This window comes from Chrysemys picta, chromosome 8 (assembly GCF_011386835.1).
Source record: "Chrysemys picta bellii isolate R12L10 chromosome 8, ASM1138683v2, whole genome shotgun sequence".
NCBI classification, from domain to species: Eukaryota; Metazoa; Chordata; order Testudines; family Emydidae; genus Chrysemys; species Chrysemys picta.
Window position 1 is genome coordinate 91,088,138 of NC_088798.1, and position 16,052 is coordinate 91,104,189.

At 41.5% G+C, this 16,052-nt stretch overlaps 2 protein-coding genes across 3 annotated transcripts in view; both read left to right on the forward strand.

The window, feature by feature from the left end:
* CPEB4 (cytoplasmic polyadenylation element binding protein 4) overlaps positions 1–16,052 on the forward strand; it is a 56,989-nt gene that overhangs the window by 34,911 nt on the left and 6,026 nt on the right. The window contains exons 3-8 of one of the 2 annotated variants that reach the window (XM_005298066.5): positions 6,287–6,310; positions 8,406–8,579; positions 11,621–11,710; positions 12,459–12,577; positions 13,247–13,361; positions 14,516–14,697. In XM_005298066.5, coding sequence (XP_005298123.1) covers positions 6,287–6,310; positions 8,406–8,579; positions 11,621–11,710; positions 12,459–12,577; positions 13,247–13,361; positions 14,516–14,697 — 704 coding nt within the window. The remainder of the gene's footprint in view (positions 1–6,286; positions 6,311–8,405; positions 8,580–11,620; positions 11,711–12,458; positions 12,578–13,246; positions 13,362–14,515; positions 14,698–16,052) is intronic. The other variant, XM_005298067.5, reaches the window with a different exon arrangement.
* NSG2 (neuronal vesicle trafficking associated 2) overlaps positions 1–16,052 on the forward strand; it is a 132,345-nt gene that overhangs the window by 33,841 nt on the left and 82,452 nt on the right. The window lies entirely within an intron of this gene.

Consider the following 16,052-nt stretch of genomic DNA (forward strand, 5'->3'; position numbering starts at 1 on the left):
CAGATTAGGCCAGTCCTTGATATAGTGTTCAAAACAGTCCACTACTGAGTTCCATCCCACGTCTCGTGGGAGAGTTAGCTTGATTCCTCTGACTTTTTTCAGAGCAACTGCTGCAAAGTGGTGGTTACGGAAGTTTTTTGCAATTTCAGCAGCATTAGCCTTTATTTCTGGAACACTGAAGTCTTTGGCTAGGAGGTGAATCAAATGAGCACTGCAACCGTATGTTATTAGCTTGGGACTCTTCTAAATTTCTTCTCATCTTGGATACATTTGCAGCATTGTCTGTGACCAAGCTGCGTACTAGACATTTGAATTTTTTTTCAGTTTGTTATAGCTTTTACTGCTGCTTCTTGTAAGTATTCTGCTTATGTGCATTTCTTGATGTATCAGTTGTTTCTGTAAGGAAGACAGTACCTTCTTCTGTTGTCCCACAAGCACATACAACAGGATCGTTGTGGACATTGCTCCATCTATCAAGACTCAGGTTAACAATTTTACCTTCTAGACCTTTTGCACACTACTCAATTTCTCTTTCATACACTTTATCCAGCAATTTTCCTGCGACATCTGCTCTGTTGGGTGGACTGTATCCTGGTCTTAATGACTGAACCATGTTAATGAAGCGTGGGTTCCCAATCATACGGCAAGGAGTTTGTTGCATAAACAAACTGGGCAATTTTTTCATCAATTACCTCCTTTTGTAATCTGCTGGTTCTTATCACAAACTTATCTATGGTTGATTCTGGATGATGTAGGGTTTTTTTGTTTTGTTTTTTGGCTGCAGGTGATATACTATGGCTATGTGACCAACATGATGTGACTGAAACACTATCATTGGCAGATAATTCTGAAACTATAGAAAATAATGGTGATCTTGAAGGTGGATAGTCTTCAGAATCCTGTATGTTGAGGATGGATTCTCCTAAACAAAATAAGTCAATGCAGTTACTTAATTATTACCATACTGCTCATTTAGTATTACTCATTGCATTCACTGACACTCAGTGCTACTTTAAAGGTGAAATTGTAAAAGGAAGATCTGCCCATTTCAGCTATTTATTTTTTTTATCATTTATGACCTATTATTTTTCTTAGTAATAGAAATGATTCTTGTTAAACAGATGCTGTTGGGTCACATTTGCCACTGTAGTCAGGTTGTGTAAAAACTTGATTATAAATCTAAGCTCAATGGGAATGTTTATCCTTTTTATTTTTAAAATAAGCATTTCTTTGCAGCCTCAGCATTATCCTAGTGCGTCAAGACCTCAAATTAACTAGAAACTTACTAATGAAGCAGATTTATTTCAGTGTCAGAACTAAAAAATGAAAAAGAAAGCATATTATGGACCAATATATATAGTAGAAAGTGGCAAGTGCCTTACGTTGGCTGGTGTGCTAGGCAACGAATAGAATCGCTGTCTTAAGGAGCTTTCAGACTGAAGACATGCGTGGGTACAGTACTCCTACAAGATAGAATAGTGTCATTTAGGTCTTGGCTAGAAAAAAAGTGTTGTGTTTTTTTTAACATGCCAGCTGACGCTTATTAAAATCCTAATGAAGACAAGGCAATTGTGAACTTTTTTTAAACGTGTGTTGGTCAATGTAAATCTTAGGCTGCCCCCTCAGGGTTTGTTTTGACCAGCTAACATACAGTTTCCTGTCTAAATTAGGATTTTAATTAGTTAGAGGACGTGTATAAAAATATATATTTTGTTTTCCTAGTGTAGATGTAGTGTTAAGCAGACAGGGTGGTGTGTGATCAATGAGGTTGGTGTGCTAAATGGAGCTTGTGTGTCAGTCCAACTCCCATCTTTGTGCTACCTTACATGTTGCCTCTTTTGCATGGAACAGCCTCCCAATGCTAGGCTGCCAGCCTTCTCATTCAGATCCTCATTCAGCCCACACATAAAACCAAATTCATTAGGGCCCCAATCTTGCAAGTTGTTCCGTATGAGTGTATATCTTTTAGGAGCCCCACAAAAATCACGAGGGGCTCTGCATGGGCTCAGGGCTTCTCCCGCACAGTGTTTGTTGCAGGTTTGGGATTTAAGGAACTTTAAATCCAAGGTGACCCTTTTATCTAGATTCTCCAGTGTATCTTCTCCTTTAGGGCTGTCTTCTAGATTGAGATCTCTGAGGCAACGACTATGTGTGCCTTATACAGGGCTGAGCACATTGGTAGCACATAATGTAATACCACATACTCATCTTGTTGGCGCTTCTAAAAGAAGATGGAAGGAGCTTGACATATGTTAATTGGGAGACTATACTAGGCATGACAGGTGGCATGGAGATGCCAGTAGACAAGAGGAACCATTGAAAGTCTCACGTGGGCTTGAGGGAGTGGAGGTGGGAGATATATGTGGAAACAAGGATCTAAGTGGACTCATTGAGGAGTGCTTTGAAGATGAGGAAGTGCAAAAATCATACTGTACTCAAATTGAAGGGAGGTGATTGGGGATATTGAGGGGGCCAAAGAACGGAAATGACTGGTTTTAGATTAAGTTGCTCACCCCTTACTTTCTTGGGGAAAAAAAATTGAGGCTAATAACAGTAAAAAAAATATTATATTAACTAGATCAGTGGTCCCCAAACTGTAGTATGTACTCCCCATAGGTGGAGTAGAGGAACATTCCCGGGGGGGGGGGGGTGTGTGGAGGAATATTTTGGGGGTATGTGGAGAACCCCAAGGCCAGCCCCCACATGGGACAGGGAGGGAGCACCACCTGACTCTGCTCCCGGCCATGGCCCCAGCCTGCCTGCAGCTCCCAACCATGGCTCCATTCCTGCTCCCAGCAGGAGCCCCATCTCATGGTCCCAGGAGGGAGTGCCACCTAGCTCTGTTCCATCCCCGTTCCAGGCCCCATCTCACGGTCCCGGCCGCAGCCCTGGCTCAGCTTCTGGCCTGGGCCAGCCCCCACGGGGGGCAGGGAGGAAATGCCCCCCAGCTCCATTCCAGCCCCATCTCGCCGCCGCGGCCCAGCTGAGACAGACAGATTACATTACAGGGAACAGTGACATAAAAAGTTTGAGCACCACTGGTCTAGGTGATACAGATGTTATGGCCCTCTTATTCAGAGCAGTGGGTGACCTTACATGCAATATAACAGTATATTGCAATTTTCTGGCAAAATGAAATGAGTTAAGGATGAAGTTTCAGCCTTCACTCAATTTTCTTGGGTATGAGCCAAGTCCTTGATGTTGTTTTTAACTTAAATTTTAGAGGAATTCGAGAAAAACTAGGGTAATCAGTGAAGAGGAAGCTGTACAAAGTAACACTGAAGTGGTCTTACTTTTTAGTGCTAACTATATAGACAGATCTCCTTTTATCCAAGAACTAGGAGACAGATTTTGCACCACTGGTAACTGTTTCCTTAAAGAAGGCTTTATTTGAGCTGAATCTTAGCTAGTACAGTTGCAAAGCACAGATTTCTCTAAAGCAAATAATGAAAGTCATGTACCGAATAAGGCTTTAGTAAGTTTTAGTCAGGCATTTTTTCAGTCTCCCCAAAACACAGCACTTCCCCCCCAAACATCCCAGAAAGTGCACAAAATACTGGGACATGGGCTCTGAGCCCAACAGGCAGACATGGTTTGTGTCTGCATTTCATTGGAATATCTTTATGAAATAAAATAAAATCTGTGGCTCCTAAGGAATATTTTGAAATGTCAAAAATAGAGTGGATTAGATTAAATAAATGTGGAAAACTACAAAGGAAAACTGCCATACTTTTAATTAAAAAAAAAAAAAAAACCAAAACAAAAAAAACCAAAACACAGAATCCAGGCATAGTGCTGAGTGATTTTTGAATGTATCTTGTATTTTCTTTTTTGGGGGGGGGGGGGGAGCAGCTTGCTGTCTGAAAAATACGGTTGGGTCTCAAAATCTGCTCAACAATATTCTGTACTGGAAATACCAACAGCTAGTTGCTGAACTGCATTTTTATAGTGGTAATGCTGAGAAAACGTGGCTTGTAATGATACAGGTGGCAAAGCAACAAGGAATCTGCTGATCTACACATCTCTGTGTCACGTAGACCCGTCTCAGGAATTACAGCTATGTTGAATAGCTAATTTTCAGGAGTCAGTGCACGAGATAAGTGAGTTTGTGTATATTTTGGTTTTGTTAGCAATTTACAGACCACAGGATTTTATGGTTTTATAGACAGAGTACACTTTGAAACCACTTTAGGTTCTTAAATGCATAAAAGCTTCTGAACTCTCTGTCCTATGCAAAGCAACTGGCAAGGTCATTGCATGGAAAAAAGCTTATCATAGCTTTTCACTCATTTGGGAACTATAGAAGCACCTTAGATTTCTTACTTCAAAAAAACAGTATTAATTACTATACAGAAATTATACTTGTAAAGACCCCAAAATGTAAGCTACCATTTTTAGCAGGAAATGTGTGCCAAGCACTTGTGGCTATATTCTCAACTGAGGACCAATGCTTAGCTATACTTTCTCATTGGGATTGTGTGTGTCGACTGTCCCCATCAAAAAAGGATCAGTGAAGTAAATGTAAAATAAACACCTAAGTAAACTGATTGATATGCTTTCTTGCACCTGGGTTAAATACCCATGACTTGTAGGGGGGTTAAAACGTTTAGATGCTGTAGCAAACTACGGCGGGCCCACGGGACCGTCCTTCCTGGCCTGGGAGGCTAGCCCCCAGCCCCTCCCCCCCGCAGCTTCAGCCTGCTCGCTCCGGCGCAATGCTCTGGGCGGCGGGGCTGTGAGCTCCTGGGGCAGCGCAGCTGCAGAGCCCGGCCTGACCCGGTCTCTGTGCGGCGTGGCTGTAATGCTGCCAGCCACCAGTGTTCCAGGCAGCACAGTAAGGGGGCAGGGAACGTGTGTGTGTGTGTGAGGATGTTGGATAGAAGGTGGTTGGGGGGAAATGGGGTTGAATGGGGGCAGGGGTCCCGGGGGAGGGGAGAGTCAGGAAGGAGGGGGGATTGGATGGAGCAGGGGTCCGAGGGGGGCCGTCAGGAATGAGAGGAGGGGTTGGATGGGGCGGCGGGGGTCCGGGGCCGGTCAGGGGACAGGGAGCGTTCGGGGGACAGGGAGCAGGGGGTGTGTGTGGATGAGGCAGGGGTCCTAGAGGGGCCATCAGGGAACAGGGAGGGTTGGATGGGGCAGGAGTCTGGGTGGGGGGGGCAGATAGGAGGTGGGGGCCGGCCCTCCACTCCCTTCCCTAACCGGCCCTCCATACAGTTTACGAAACCCAATGCGGCCCTCAGGCCAAAAAGTTTGCCCGCCTCTGCTGTAGCTACTTGTGTGTCTGCAAGATGAATTCTGAATGAGGAAAGAAAATAAAACTGATGATATATTCAGAACTTTTTATAGTACTCTCCAGGAAATTCAGACTTTAGAACAGAGTTGTTTTCCTATCTGTTGAGGATTTGGACTACATTATTATTTTTAAGTGTAATTTTGAGTGGGGAATCAGTTATTGGGCATGTTCTGATAGATGTAGAGATCATCTTAATTATTTTGGCAGTAGAATGTTCTCCACTTTCATCCCAGAAAGGCGCGCACACAAAAATGGAGGGAGCACAGTAGTTGTAGCTACCATGTATATACATGAGTTTTAATAAGGGAGTGCAAAAGGTTCTTGAACTGTGCTCCATAGATCTCTGGAGGTGTGCAGAGGGCAGTGGCCCACGAAGCTGTTACACTTCACCACTGTGACTGTCTGTCAGTATTGCAGCAGTAAAGCTTCCTGTTAGTAGTAAGTTACTCAAGGACTCTCTTAGGATTTGTGCTGGCTTTTTGGCAACCTTAACTTACAAAACGGTGCCTGCATTTTTTTTTAAATCCTGTATGACTTTATCAAGAGTTTTCCTGTAAATTCTCATGATAAAATTTAGGAGGCACTAAAATTGGAGGGGTAGGGAACGCAGAAAATGGCAGAATCAGTGTCAAGTAATTTTTAGTGCCTAGTACAATGAGGGGTGATCCATTACAAATCAAGTCATACATCCAGGGAGAGCAGTAAAGAGCACATATACTAAATAAGGATATAACCCAGATGCTAAAAGAATTGTATTAAAAAGCAAGTCTCTTTACTATTCTTATCTCCTTTGCAGATGTAATGTTAATTTGTGTAACCAAACAGAGTGGTGCAGGGAAGGTATGGGATTGTGTGTGTGTATAATCTTGTGGACACCATTTTAAGTGGTCTGCAGTATGGAAAGGCTTGAGAACCACTAAGCTAGTATAAAGGAGAATCTTTTGGTCCTTAACAATGTTTGAAAGGCTGTTTTCTTTCTCATTTAACATGCAGCAAGGACATATGGGAGAAGGCGAGGTAACAATATTCCTCTTTAATTTTCTAATGTTGACAATGTCTCCTGGCGCACATAGCACTAAGCTGTTATTAGAAAGCAACCTAAAAAGATAAGATTTGAAACCATCACTTTAACCCAAGATGACTTACTAGTTTGTCTGCATGCTGTGGTAAACATTTTAACTGAATGAAATATCTCCCCAGAATAGTACTACCTAGATTGAGCTGTGCATAATCCTATAGCTAAGTGTCATCTACATGAATTACTACTTGGGAGAGCTAAAATGCTGCTGTTTTCCTCCTGTTTTTGTTTATGAATGACAGCTCTGTAGAAGTGATTCCTATTATTACTTGTATTTAAGTGTGACAGTTGTGTTGGGCCCTGAATATAGGCCCCGTCCCATTGGATTTATAATCAAAGGCTTGGATCCTGTAAACATGCATACTGAGTAAGTTTATGCATATTGGTTTGTGGTTGTGTTCATCATGACTACCTAGATATCCAAAGTTACTCACATGCATAATTGTCTACAGGATTTGGGTCTTAATAGACAAGACAAATGAAAATGGATAATGCAAAAAATAAGGAAAAAACCACTGTAAAGCCTTGAAAGCTATAATGGTAGAAACTTAATCATAAAAGTGGGTGTGATTCCATTTTGTCAGTTTTCAAATGGTTCCTTGAGTAAAAGACATTTAAAAAAATAGATTGTTGAATACTGAAACTAAGACTGGGTCAGTATTGAGTTCTTTAATTTTCTGAATATATTAATTCCATAGATTAAGGAAGAAAATTGGTGAAGTGTGATCTCTGTTAGACTTTGACTTTGCCTAGAAAATGTCTGAATTTCAGAGGTGGTCAAATCTGCAGTCTCTAATAATTTGATTTAATTTTAAAATCAAGTAAATGTATGTAACCTATTTGACATTGCAAATGAAGGATAACAAAAGAAGATAAATTAATCCCACTGATAACCATTTTTATAGATTGTAGTGAATTCTGAAATATCATTCCCATATAGCAAACTGTAGACAAATGAAAAATTATTCTAGAAGCCTTAACATACCTCACATCTATTCGCTTGCTTTTTCCAATGTGTGTGTTAGTGGAGGACTGGCCACATATGTTGTGACTCTAGTTATTGTATTTTGTAATAAGGAGTAATATCATTGCAGGGATCAGTTTGTGTGCATTCATATGTATTGTGTTAGACAACTGTAAGTCAAAGATCTTTCGTAAAGGAATATGTAAAAAAAAGTTACAGCAAAAGGACATGTGACTGTCTCAATAGAGGAAGAATGCTTGCAACATGTTAGAAAACGAGTTAATGAATGAATCTTCTTGTACAATATCTCAGTAAAGTTGATCTGCTCCAAGAATGACACGTTACTTAAATGAGTCTTCAGTCATTATTCAGAGGAAATTACAGTGGGTCTTACTGTTTTTATCAGTGTTCTTGTTATCTACAAATGGATGGTTTGTGTTTTAAGTGTTTTGATATTGAGTGACCTAAAAGATTAATGCATTTAGCTGGTGTGGGAATCCTTTTTTCATCTGTACTGTGAAATTACCTTGTGCATGTAAGAAGTTGTTGTTTGAGAAATGGTATGCGTCCTAGATTTTTAGTTATGTATATACAATCAGGACAGTCCCTACAAAGTAGTTATTATGGTTATATAATGTTTCTTTCTGTGGCAAGTCTTTTCAAAATATGACTTACATAAAAAACAGGCAGCAGAATTAGGCAATAGCAATTACAAAACTTCTCAAAAATGAGCTAAGATGAGTTCTGGCTATGGAAAGATTGTGGATTTTCAGGACCTTTTTAAAATGCTGTTTGTTTTGTTATAAAATTTCTCTAATAAAAGATACTGCCTCTTTCTGTAGCTGTATAATTAACAAGGTGTTTGGATTGTTGTAGAACTAGAAATGGTAAGGTTAAATGAAATAAGCAGAATATCAAAATGATAATGTTTTTAGTCTTCCCATTACTCATTAAAGGGGAAGAGTACGAGAAGATGTACTGCTAATATTGAACATTATTTCTTTAATATTTAAATGGTATGTTCTTTGTCCTATTAGTATGGGGTTTTTTCCCTTCTTTTTTTTTTTTAGGTCAGTCTTCACTGTTTCCAATGGAAGACGGGTTCTTGGATGATGGACGTGGGGATCAGACTCTTCATAGTGGCTTAGGATCACCACACTGCTTCTCTCACCAAAATGGAGAAAGAGTGGAACGGTATTCCCGCAAGGTGTTCGTAGGTGGACTGCCACCAGATATCGATGAAGGTATTTTCAGAAACAAGCTCAGTCAGAACAACTCATGTTGACTTAATGATAAACTATAGAATGGACCCTGTTGTTAACAAGCTAAAGAATGATTATAATAGGAGATTTTTTTTTACAAATTGTTGGCCAGATCCTGAGCGGCACTGAACACCTGCTGTTCCCATTAGCCCTGTCTCTACAACTGCTTTGTTACTGAAAGATAAAAATATGAGCTCTTTAAAAAGAATAGTACTTTGGTTCTGAATTTGAGAATGAGGACTTAATGTGCTATAACGTTTTGTGATAAATCTGTTCTTTCGCCAGCCCCTCCTTTTAATTGTATATAGCCCAGACCTAGACCATAAAAAGAGGCAGATCTGTTTTAGGGAGCTGGCCATGCTAAGACCTTCATGTTTATGAGATTATCATAGAAATGTTCTTTGGTCAGCAGCTGTGGTCTTGACAGATGGATGCAATGCCTCAAATGCTTAAGGCTGTTGTATCTAATCTAGATCCAAAAACTTTCAACACTGAGAAAATACAAATCTTGTGACCGAAATAAATTGGTTTCGATTAGGGCTGTAGATTAATCGCAGTTAACTCACATGATTAACTCAAAAAATTAATCACAATTGAAAAAAATTAATCTAGATTAATTGCAGTTTTAATCGCACTGTTAAAAATATTAGAATACAAGTTGAAATTTATTAAACGTTTTGGATGTTTTTCTACATTTTCAAATGTATTGATTTTAATTACAACACAGAATACAAAGTGTAGTGCTAACTTTATATTTTTATTACAAATATTTGCACTGTAAAAATAACAAAAAATACTAATTTTCAATTCCCCTCATACAAGTACTGTAGTGCAATCTCCTTATTGTGAAAGCGCAATTTACAAAAGTAGATTTTTTGTTACATAATTGAACTCAAAAACAAAATTGTGTAAAACTTTAGAGCTTATGAGTCCACTCAGTCCTACTTCTTGTTCAGCCAATCATTAAGACAAACAAGTTTGTTTACTTTTATGGGAAATAATGCTGCCCGCTTCTTATTTACATTGTCAAAAGAAAGTGAGAACAGGCGTTCGAATGTACTTTTGTAGCAGGCATTGCAAGGTATTTATGTGCCAGATATGCTAAACGTTTGTATGCCCCTTCGTGCTTCAGCCACCATTCTAGAAGACATGCTTCCATGCTGATGATGCTCGTTAAAAAAAGTGTCAATTAAATTTGTGACTGAACTCCTTGGGGGAGAATTGTATGTCTCCTGCTCTGTTTTACCCACCTTCTGCCATACATTTCATGTTATAGTAGCCTCGGATGATGACCTAGCACATGTTGTTGTTCTTTTTAAGAACACTTTCACTGCCGATCTGACAAAACGCAAAAAAAATCCCATGTGAGATTTTTTTTAAACGTGAAAATATGCAATATTGAATTGGTATTTAAATATTAAATCACTTGAATTATATGTTCAAACTGAAAAACAGCTGGAAGATAAGGAACTAAGTTATCCCTCTTCCTCATGAAACCCATTTTAAAATATTCTTCTAATGGGCTTCAGAAACTTAAGAGTAGGAGTAATATTACCAGTAGTTCTATTAGGTTTGTACAATCTTAGGTTTTGGCTCTTCATTCAGCTCCATATGTAAAGTGTTGCTCTATTCTGTGCCAGCTTTTGACAGTGGTTATGTCCAGTGGTAACCTGTCACCGCAGTGGATGGTAAGAACTGAGTCAGGAATCAATCCAGAGGCACTTAATTTTGGTGAGAAGCCAAGAGTGTTTGGTGAATTCAACATGAATATTGGGGGTTGAGGGACACTGCAGTGTTTGTGTAAAGAAACACCCATGATATGCAGCAGCACTAAGGCCATAGCTACACTACCACTTATGTCTGCAAAACTTGTGTTGCTCAGGTGTGTGAAAAAACCACCCCCCCTGAGCAACATAAATTACGTCAGCGTAAGTGGTAGTGTGCACAGTGCTATGTCAGCGGGAGAAGCCCCCAGTGAGGGAAGATTGTTTTAATGTCTTTGAGGGAAGAGATCAATAAAAGAATAGAAAATGGGGGGAATCCAAGAAGTTACCTTGTAATTGCTATGGAAAAAATTGTTTAGTGTGATGAAGGGATGAATGACAAAACACTGGGAAAACATTTGTCTAGGTATTTTTAATATATTGTAGCACCTAGGTGCTAACATAGTCTACTTAAACCTTGCAGATGCCTCTTCGGTAATAGGAAATTTTATCCCTACTTGAGCTTTGTACACAGGTGTTTCTTGTTCAGAAGCTTCTTATTACTAGCAACCGTTCTACTGAGGGGAGAAAAATTACCCAAGCTCAAAAAGAACAATGCCATAATTAATGGAACATCTTTACAGGACTAGCAAATCTAAATTATCTTAGCGGAATATTGAAGTGGAAGGAGGATTTGAAATGGGTGCTGCAGTTGCTTCCTGTCACACTACTGTATGTGTTCTCTGCATTCTTTCCAATAGCTATTACATAACTGCATTCTGCAAGCATTACTGTAAGTTAGTCTGAGGTCAAACTCAGATAATGCAGACAGATGTGGCACAAGCATGTGATGTGAACAGGCTTGACTGGGCCTTGATATTCCCTTTTCTTTTCTCCAAACCATTTGTGATTGCAAGGCAGATTGGCAGAATTAACTGCTAAGCAGTCAGTCAAGGATTCGGACTTTGAACTCTTTATGTTGGAGAATGCCTAAAGCTAGGATATGGTAGCTATTTAGATTCATTGATTTCGTTCCTGTGACTTAGTGGGCTGCAAGCCTTTATTTGTAACCATTAATAAAGAGACAAAACCTTGATCTTTGAACTGTTTTCCTCACTATTTAATGTATGTTCTGACTTGTCATGAAGAGTCCCCTTCCCTCAGTAAATGTTTTCAGTGGACTGATATTTGTTTATAGGTTAGGAAAAATATTACCTGAAATCCAGATTCTCCAGGTTTTTATGTTCAGTGGGTTTTATGTTCAGTGAATTTTAACTTCTATTCATGCTTCTTTTTATCCCTCTGTTCCTCATCCCTCAGATGAGATCACGGCTAGCTTTCGTCGCTTTGGTCCTTTGATTGTGGATTGGCCGCACAAGGCAGAAAGCAAATCCTATTTTCCTCCTAAAGGTAACGATCATGATCTTAACATTATTTTAAGAACCATTGCAGAACCAGTGACACTATTTTTCAGTGTGAGGATTTGAAGTGTAATTTTCATTATGTAAAAGATCTTCATGTTCACTGCCCCCCATACTATGCTGAAAATATTCCCTAAAATCATGCTGTAACTCAAATCCTGCAGGATGTTGCAAGTAGGTGGACTGTAGAGCAGTGCATGATAATACACATTTAAAATAATTACTCTTATTTCACTTCCTGTCTGACTCCCCTTTCTTTCTCTGTGCCTCCTTCCTTTCATTTTTCTATTCTTTACTCTGCCTGACCTCTTATTTACTACATCATATGCAAAATGTTAAAGACTAGTACTGTGTAAGGGGAATGCAGAGCTAAGCAGCCCATGGAAGAAATTGTACCTCATATTCACAACTCGCCTGTGCTGGCAGGATGGAGCCAAGGCTCTATCCGTTTCCACCTCTTTGCTTGCTTCCTCCCCACCAGTGGAGAAGAGAGTACTGAGCACATAGCTCTTGTTTTCCCTCCTGCTTTTGGAGGCATGCTGGGAGACTGCACAGGGGAGCGTTTGTGTGTGTTGGGGGGTGTTTTACTGTTAATCTCTTATGTTGCTGTGTAATCACGTGGGATCAGCGCATAGTCTGGCCCTAAATAATGACACTGAATATTATAAACTATAGAAAACTAAATCTCTTGAGAATCTCATCAGGAATCTTGCAAGTCATCTTGTTCTCTTACCTAGGATATGCGTTCTTGCTGTTTCAAGACGAAAGTTCTGTACAGGCTCTGATTGATGCATGTATTGAAGAGGATGGAAAACTCTACCTTTGTGTCTCCAGCCCCACTATCAAAGACAAACCAGTAGGTAACATTTTCAAGTACTTTAGAGTTGGTATAAAATAAGGCTATAAATTGAGCACTGCAGATGTTCTGCATATTTGCTGACTTCAGTGAAACAGATTAGTGTCCTAAGAGGATGGTATGGTTATGCATTATGTACTGGTACTGCAGTGACTATGGGCCTGATCCAAAGCCTAGTGACTCGCACTCATTTCAGAGGGCTCTGGGTCAAGACCCTCTGTCGGCAGACATTGTTGCTTAGTAAATAAACACTGCATAGCCTTGCATGCTGGAACCTGTGTTACTGTGATAGTGATTAGCCTGATGTCTACAGTACAGCTTACTTTGTCAGAACAACACACATCGTGGATACATGTGTATTTATAAAGTTTATATAGCATGATTGAATTGTGATAATGCATCACATTAACAGGAAGAACTTGTATATCTCATACCAGTTAAATAACAAGGTGAAATCTGATCTGCTTAGGTCACCATTAATGGAGCATATTGGCATTAACTCCTAATTGGTAGTTGATATACAGTTTGAAAGTGAGTTCAAAGTATAAAGTTTTTTAAAGTTTTTACCATCAGGGAGGCTATATTGTAACTGACAGTTGATATTGCTAAAATACTTACCTCAACTCTTAATCTGAATTAAGAACAGTAAAAAAGTTTTTCTGGCCATAGGTTCAGATCAGGCCTTGGAATCTCAGTGATAGTGACTTCGTGATGGATGGTTCGCAGCCTCTTGATCCACGAAAAACTATTTTTGTTGGCGGTGTTCCTCGGCCATTACGAGCAGGTATAGTATATGTGTTGCAGCCTTTGGCATGTTATGCAATCAGCCTTATTACTTTGGGAGAACACTGGGAGTTATTTCAGTAGGACATTTCAGGAGAAAAACATATATTATATATGTAGCTGTAATGGGGCTTGGCCGCGGTTCGTCCCTCAGCAGGGCTGTGAGGTATCCCGCCACTCGCTCTCATTCACTGTCAGTCCTAGTCCTGCGGTAGTGGGGGACAGCAAACCCACTGTTAGGGGCTCAGGCCCTTTAGGCCGGGGCAGAGCCGATAGTTCTATACAGACGCCCAGGCCCTAGGTCAGGGCGGGGCATCAACCAAACAGTCAGGAACTCAGGTCCTTAAGCAGGGGCTGAGTCAATAAGCAAGAGGTCCCAGTCTCTCCAGGCTAGGGAAAGGGGGAGTCTGCCACCCAAGGGGTGGGTGGCAGGGGGGATGCAGGCCCTCCCACTCCAGTGCGTCCCAGCCCGGGGCCCTAGCAGTGGCGGAAACTCTCTGCTGTCAGTGGGGATCCTGGCCGCAACACACACAGGCTCTGGCAGTGCTGCAGCCAGACTGGAGTTGGCTGCCCCCAGGCTACTTCCACACTCCCCCTCGTAGGGTACCTGGTCCTCGGCGGTCTCCAGCAGCATCTGTTCCTCCGGGTAGGTGGTGAAGGGAAGGCTCGGCTGCTCCTTGGGGTAGCTGGCACGGGGCAGGCTCAGCCAGTTCTCCTTGGGGTAGCTGGCACGGGGCAGGCTCGGCTGGCCCGGTGAGTCCTCAGGCCGGCCGCGGCCTGCTGCAATCTCCCAAGTGGGAGCACGGCCACAGACGTCTGGTCTCTCCAGCGGCTGGTTCTCAACTGAGCTCTGCAGGCGGGCTTTTATGCTTCCAGGTCTGCGCCATGACTTCTATGGGGCGGGCGCAGGACCCAGTGGCTCCACCCACGTTGGTGTTAGGGGAGGTTCGTCCCTCAGCGGGGCTGTGGGGTATCCCACCGCCTCGCTACAGTAGCATATAGACCTATATTAGTGTTTGAAAAATGTAAGTATTGCTGATGCTGTGTAACTGTAACTAGAGACAGGAGTACAAATGTGCATATTCAATGCTTAGAATGGCAGAAAGGGGATTTAGAAAGTAAAAATCTACCTAACTGAGTGTTTTTCTGCTTTAGTGGAGCTTGCAATGATAATGGACCGGCTGTATGGAGGGGTATGCTATGCTGGAATTGACACAGATCCTGAGCTGAAATACCCAAAAGGAGCTGGGCGGGTTGCATTTTCTAATCAACAAAGTTACATAGCTGCTATCAGTGCCCGCTTTGTTCAGCTGCAGCATGGAGAGATAGATAAACGGGTAAGGGTTAAAGCACATTTTGTTTGTTCAGTGTCTTGTCTAGAAATGTATTGTTTCCATGTAAATATCAGTGTTTCATTGTGAAGACTATAAATGTTACATACAGACTTTTACTGCATGCTTAGATTTAAATTGTGCCATGCAAGCACAGTCCATGGTGCACTGGGAGGTAACCTAGAGGAAAAAAGTCTCCTTGAACTCCCTGGCGCACAGGGGGTCGTGCCAGGTGCTATACCCCTTCAGAAGGGTACAGAATACTCCCACTGCGAGGCTGTCTGACTCTAAAGGCTGGGGCAGAGGGATGGACTGAAGCATTCTTCAAAGAGGGAGCAGTTCTTGTTCTTTCCCCACCTCCACTGTGCACCAGCATAAAGGGTGTGTGTGTGTGTGTGTGTGTGTGTGTGTGTGTGTGTGTAAATAGTCAGAGGCCAGAAGGGACCACCAGATCATTGAGTCTAATCCTGGCAACCCATGCGTCAAGGGAAGGCAAAATCCCTCTAAGGTCACTTTGAATCTGATCTGGGGCAAATTCCTTCCTGACCCCACATGTGAGCTAGAACCAGCTAGCCAAGCACCTGAGAGAGACTGCTCGGTGCCGCCTCAGAGCACTGACCTACCCCATCCAGTGTCCATCTCCAACGGTGACCATCTCTGGTGCTTCAGAGGAAGGAGAACCAAAAAAAAATCACCCCACCCAACCACAGCAAAAATACGTTGAGGGGAGAAAAATCCCTTCCTGACCCCAGTAGGTGACTGCTGAGGCAGGAAATTTTGGCAATGTTCCCATAGGAGCATCATAGGAGTGCACTGTACAGCATACTGTAAATATTCTGGTATAGCCTCATAACAACCCCTCCCCACCTGCCTTAGCAGTTTTTAGTATTTTGTCCTGTCAAGTTAACTTTTTAAAGGAGACAATTAAAGAAGGAGCACAGTTGTCCTCATTCTAATATACCTGAAATTAGTGTGCCAGTTGTATCAACACTGTGTGCACCTCTGCCTGTTGTCTCTGCTTCATGTGTAAGAAACCCAGTTTGGTCATCTGAAAGGCTTCAGTGTTCTGGACTATAAATGAAACAGACTTTCAGGTCATTACTGCCACTCTTTGCTCCATTTAGTGCTACATCTCCAGTTTTTCTTTCTGCAATTGGGTAGTCTCTCATTTTCTCTTTGAAAAACTTTCTCTAAAACTCCAGCAGTCTCTCACTACCGTTGGATGACAGAACTGCTCTTATAATTTTACTTCCACTCTGGGCTCAAAGTCTGTGCAGACAGGTGATAGTCTTTCAGTGATTTGAGAATGGAACTGGGAATCAGGAACTCCTTTTTCCTAATATTAGTTCTGATCTGGATTC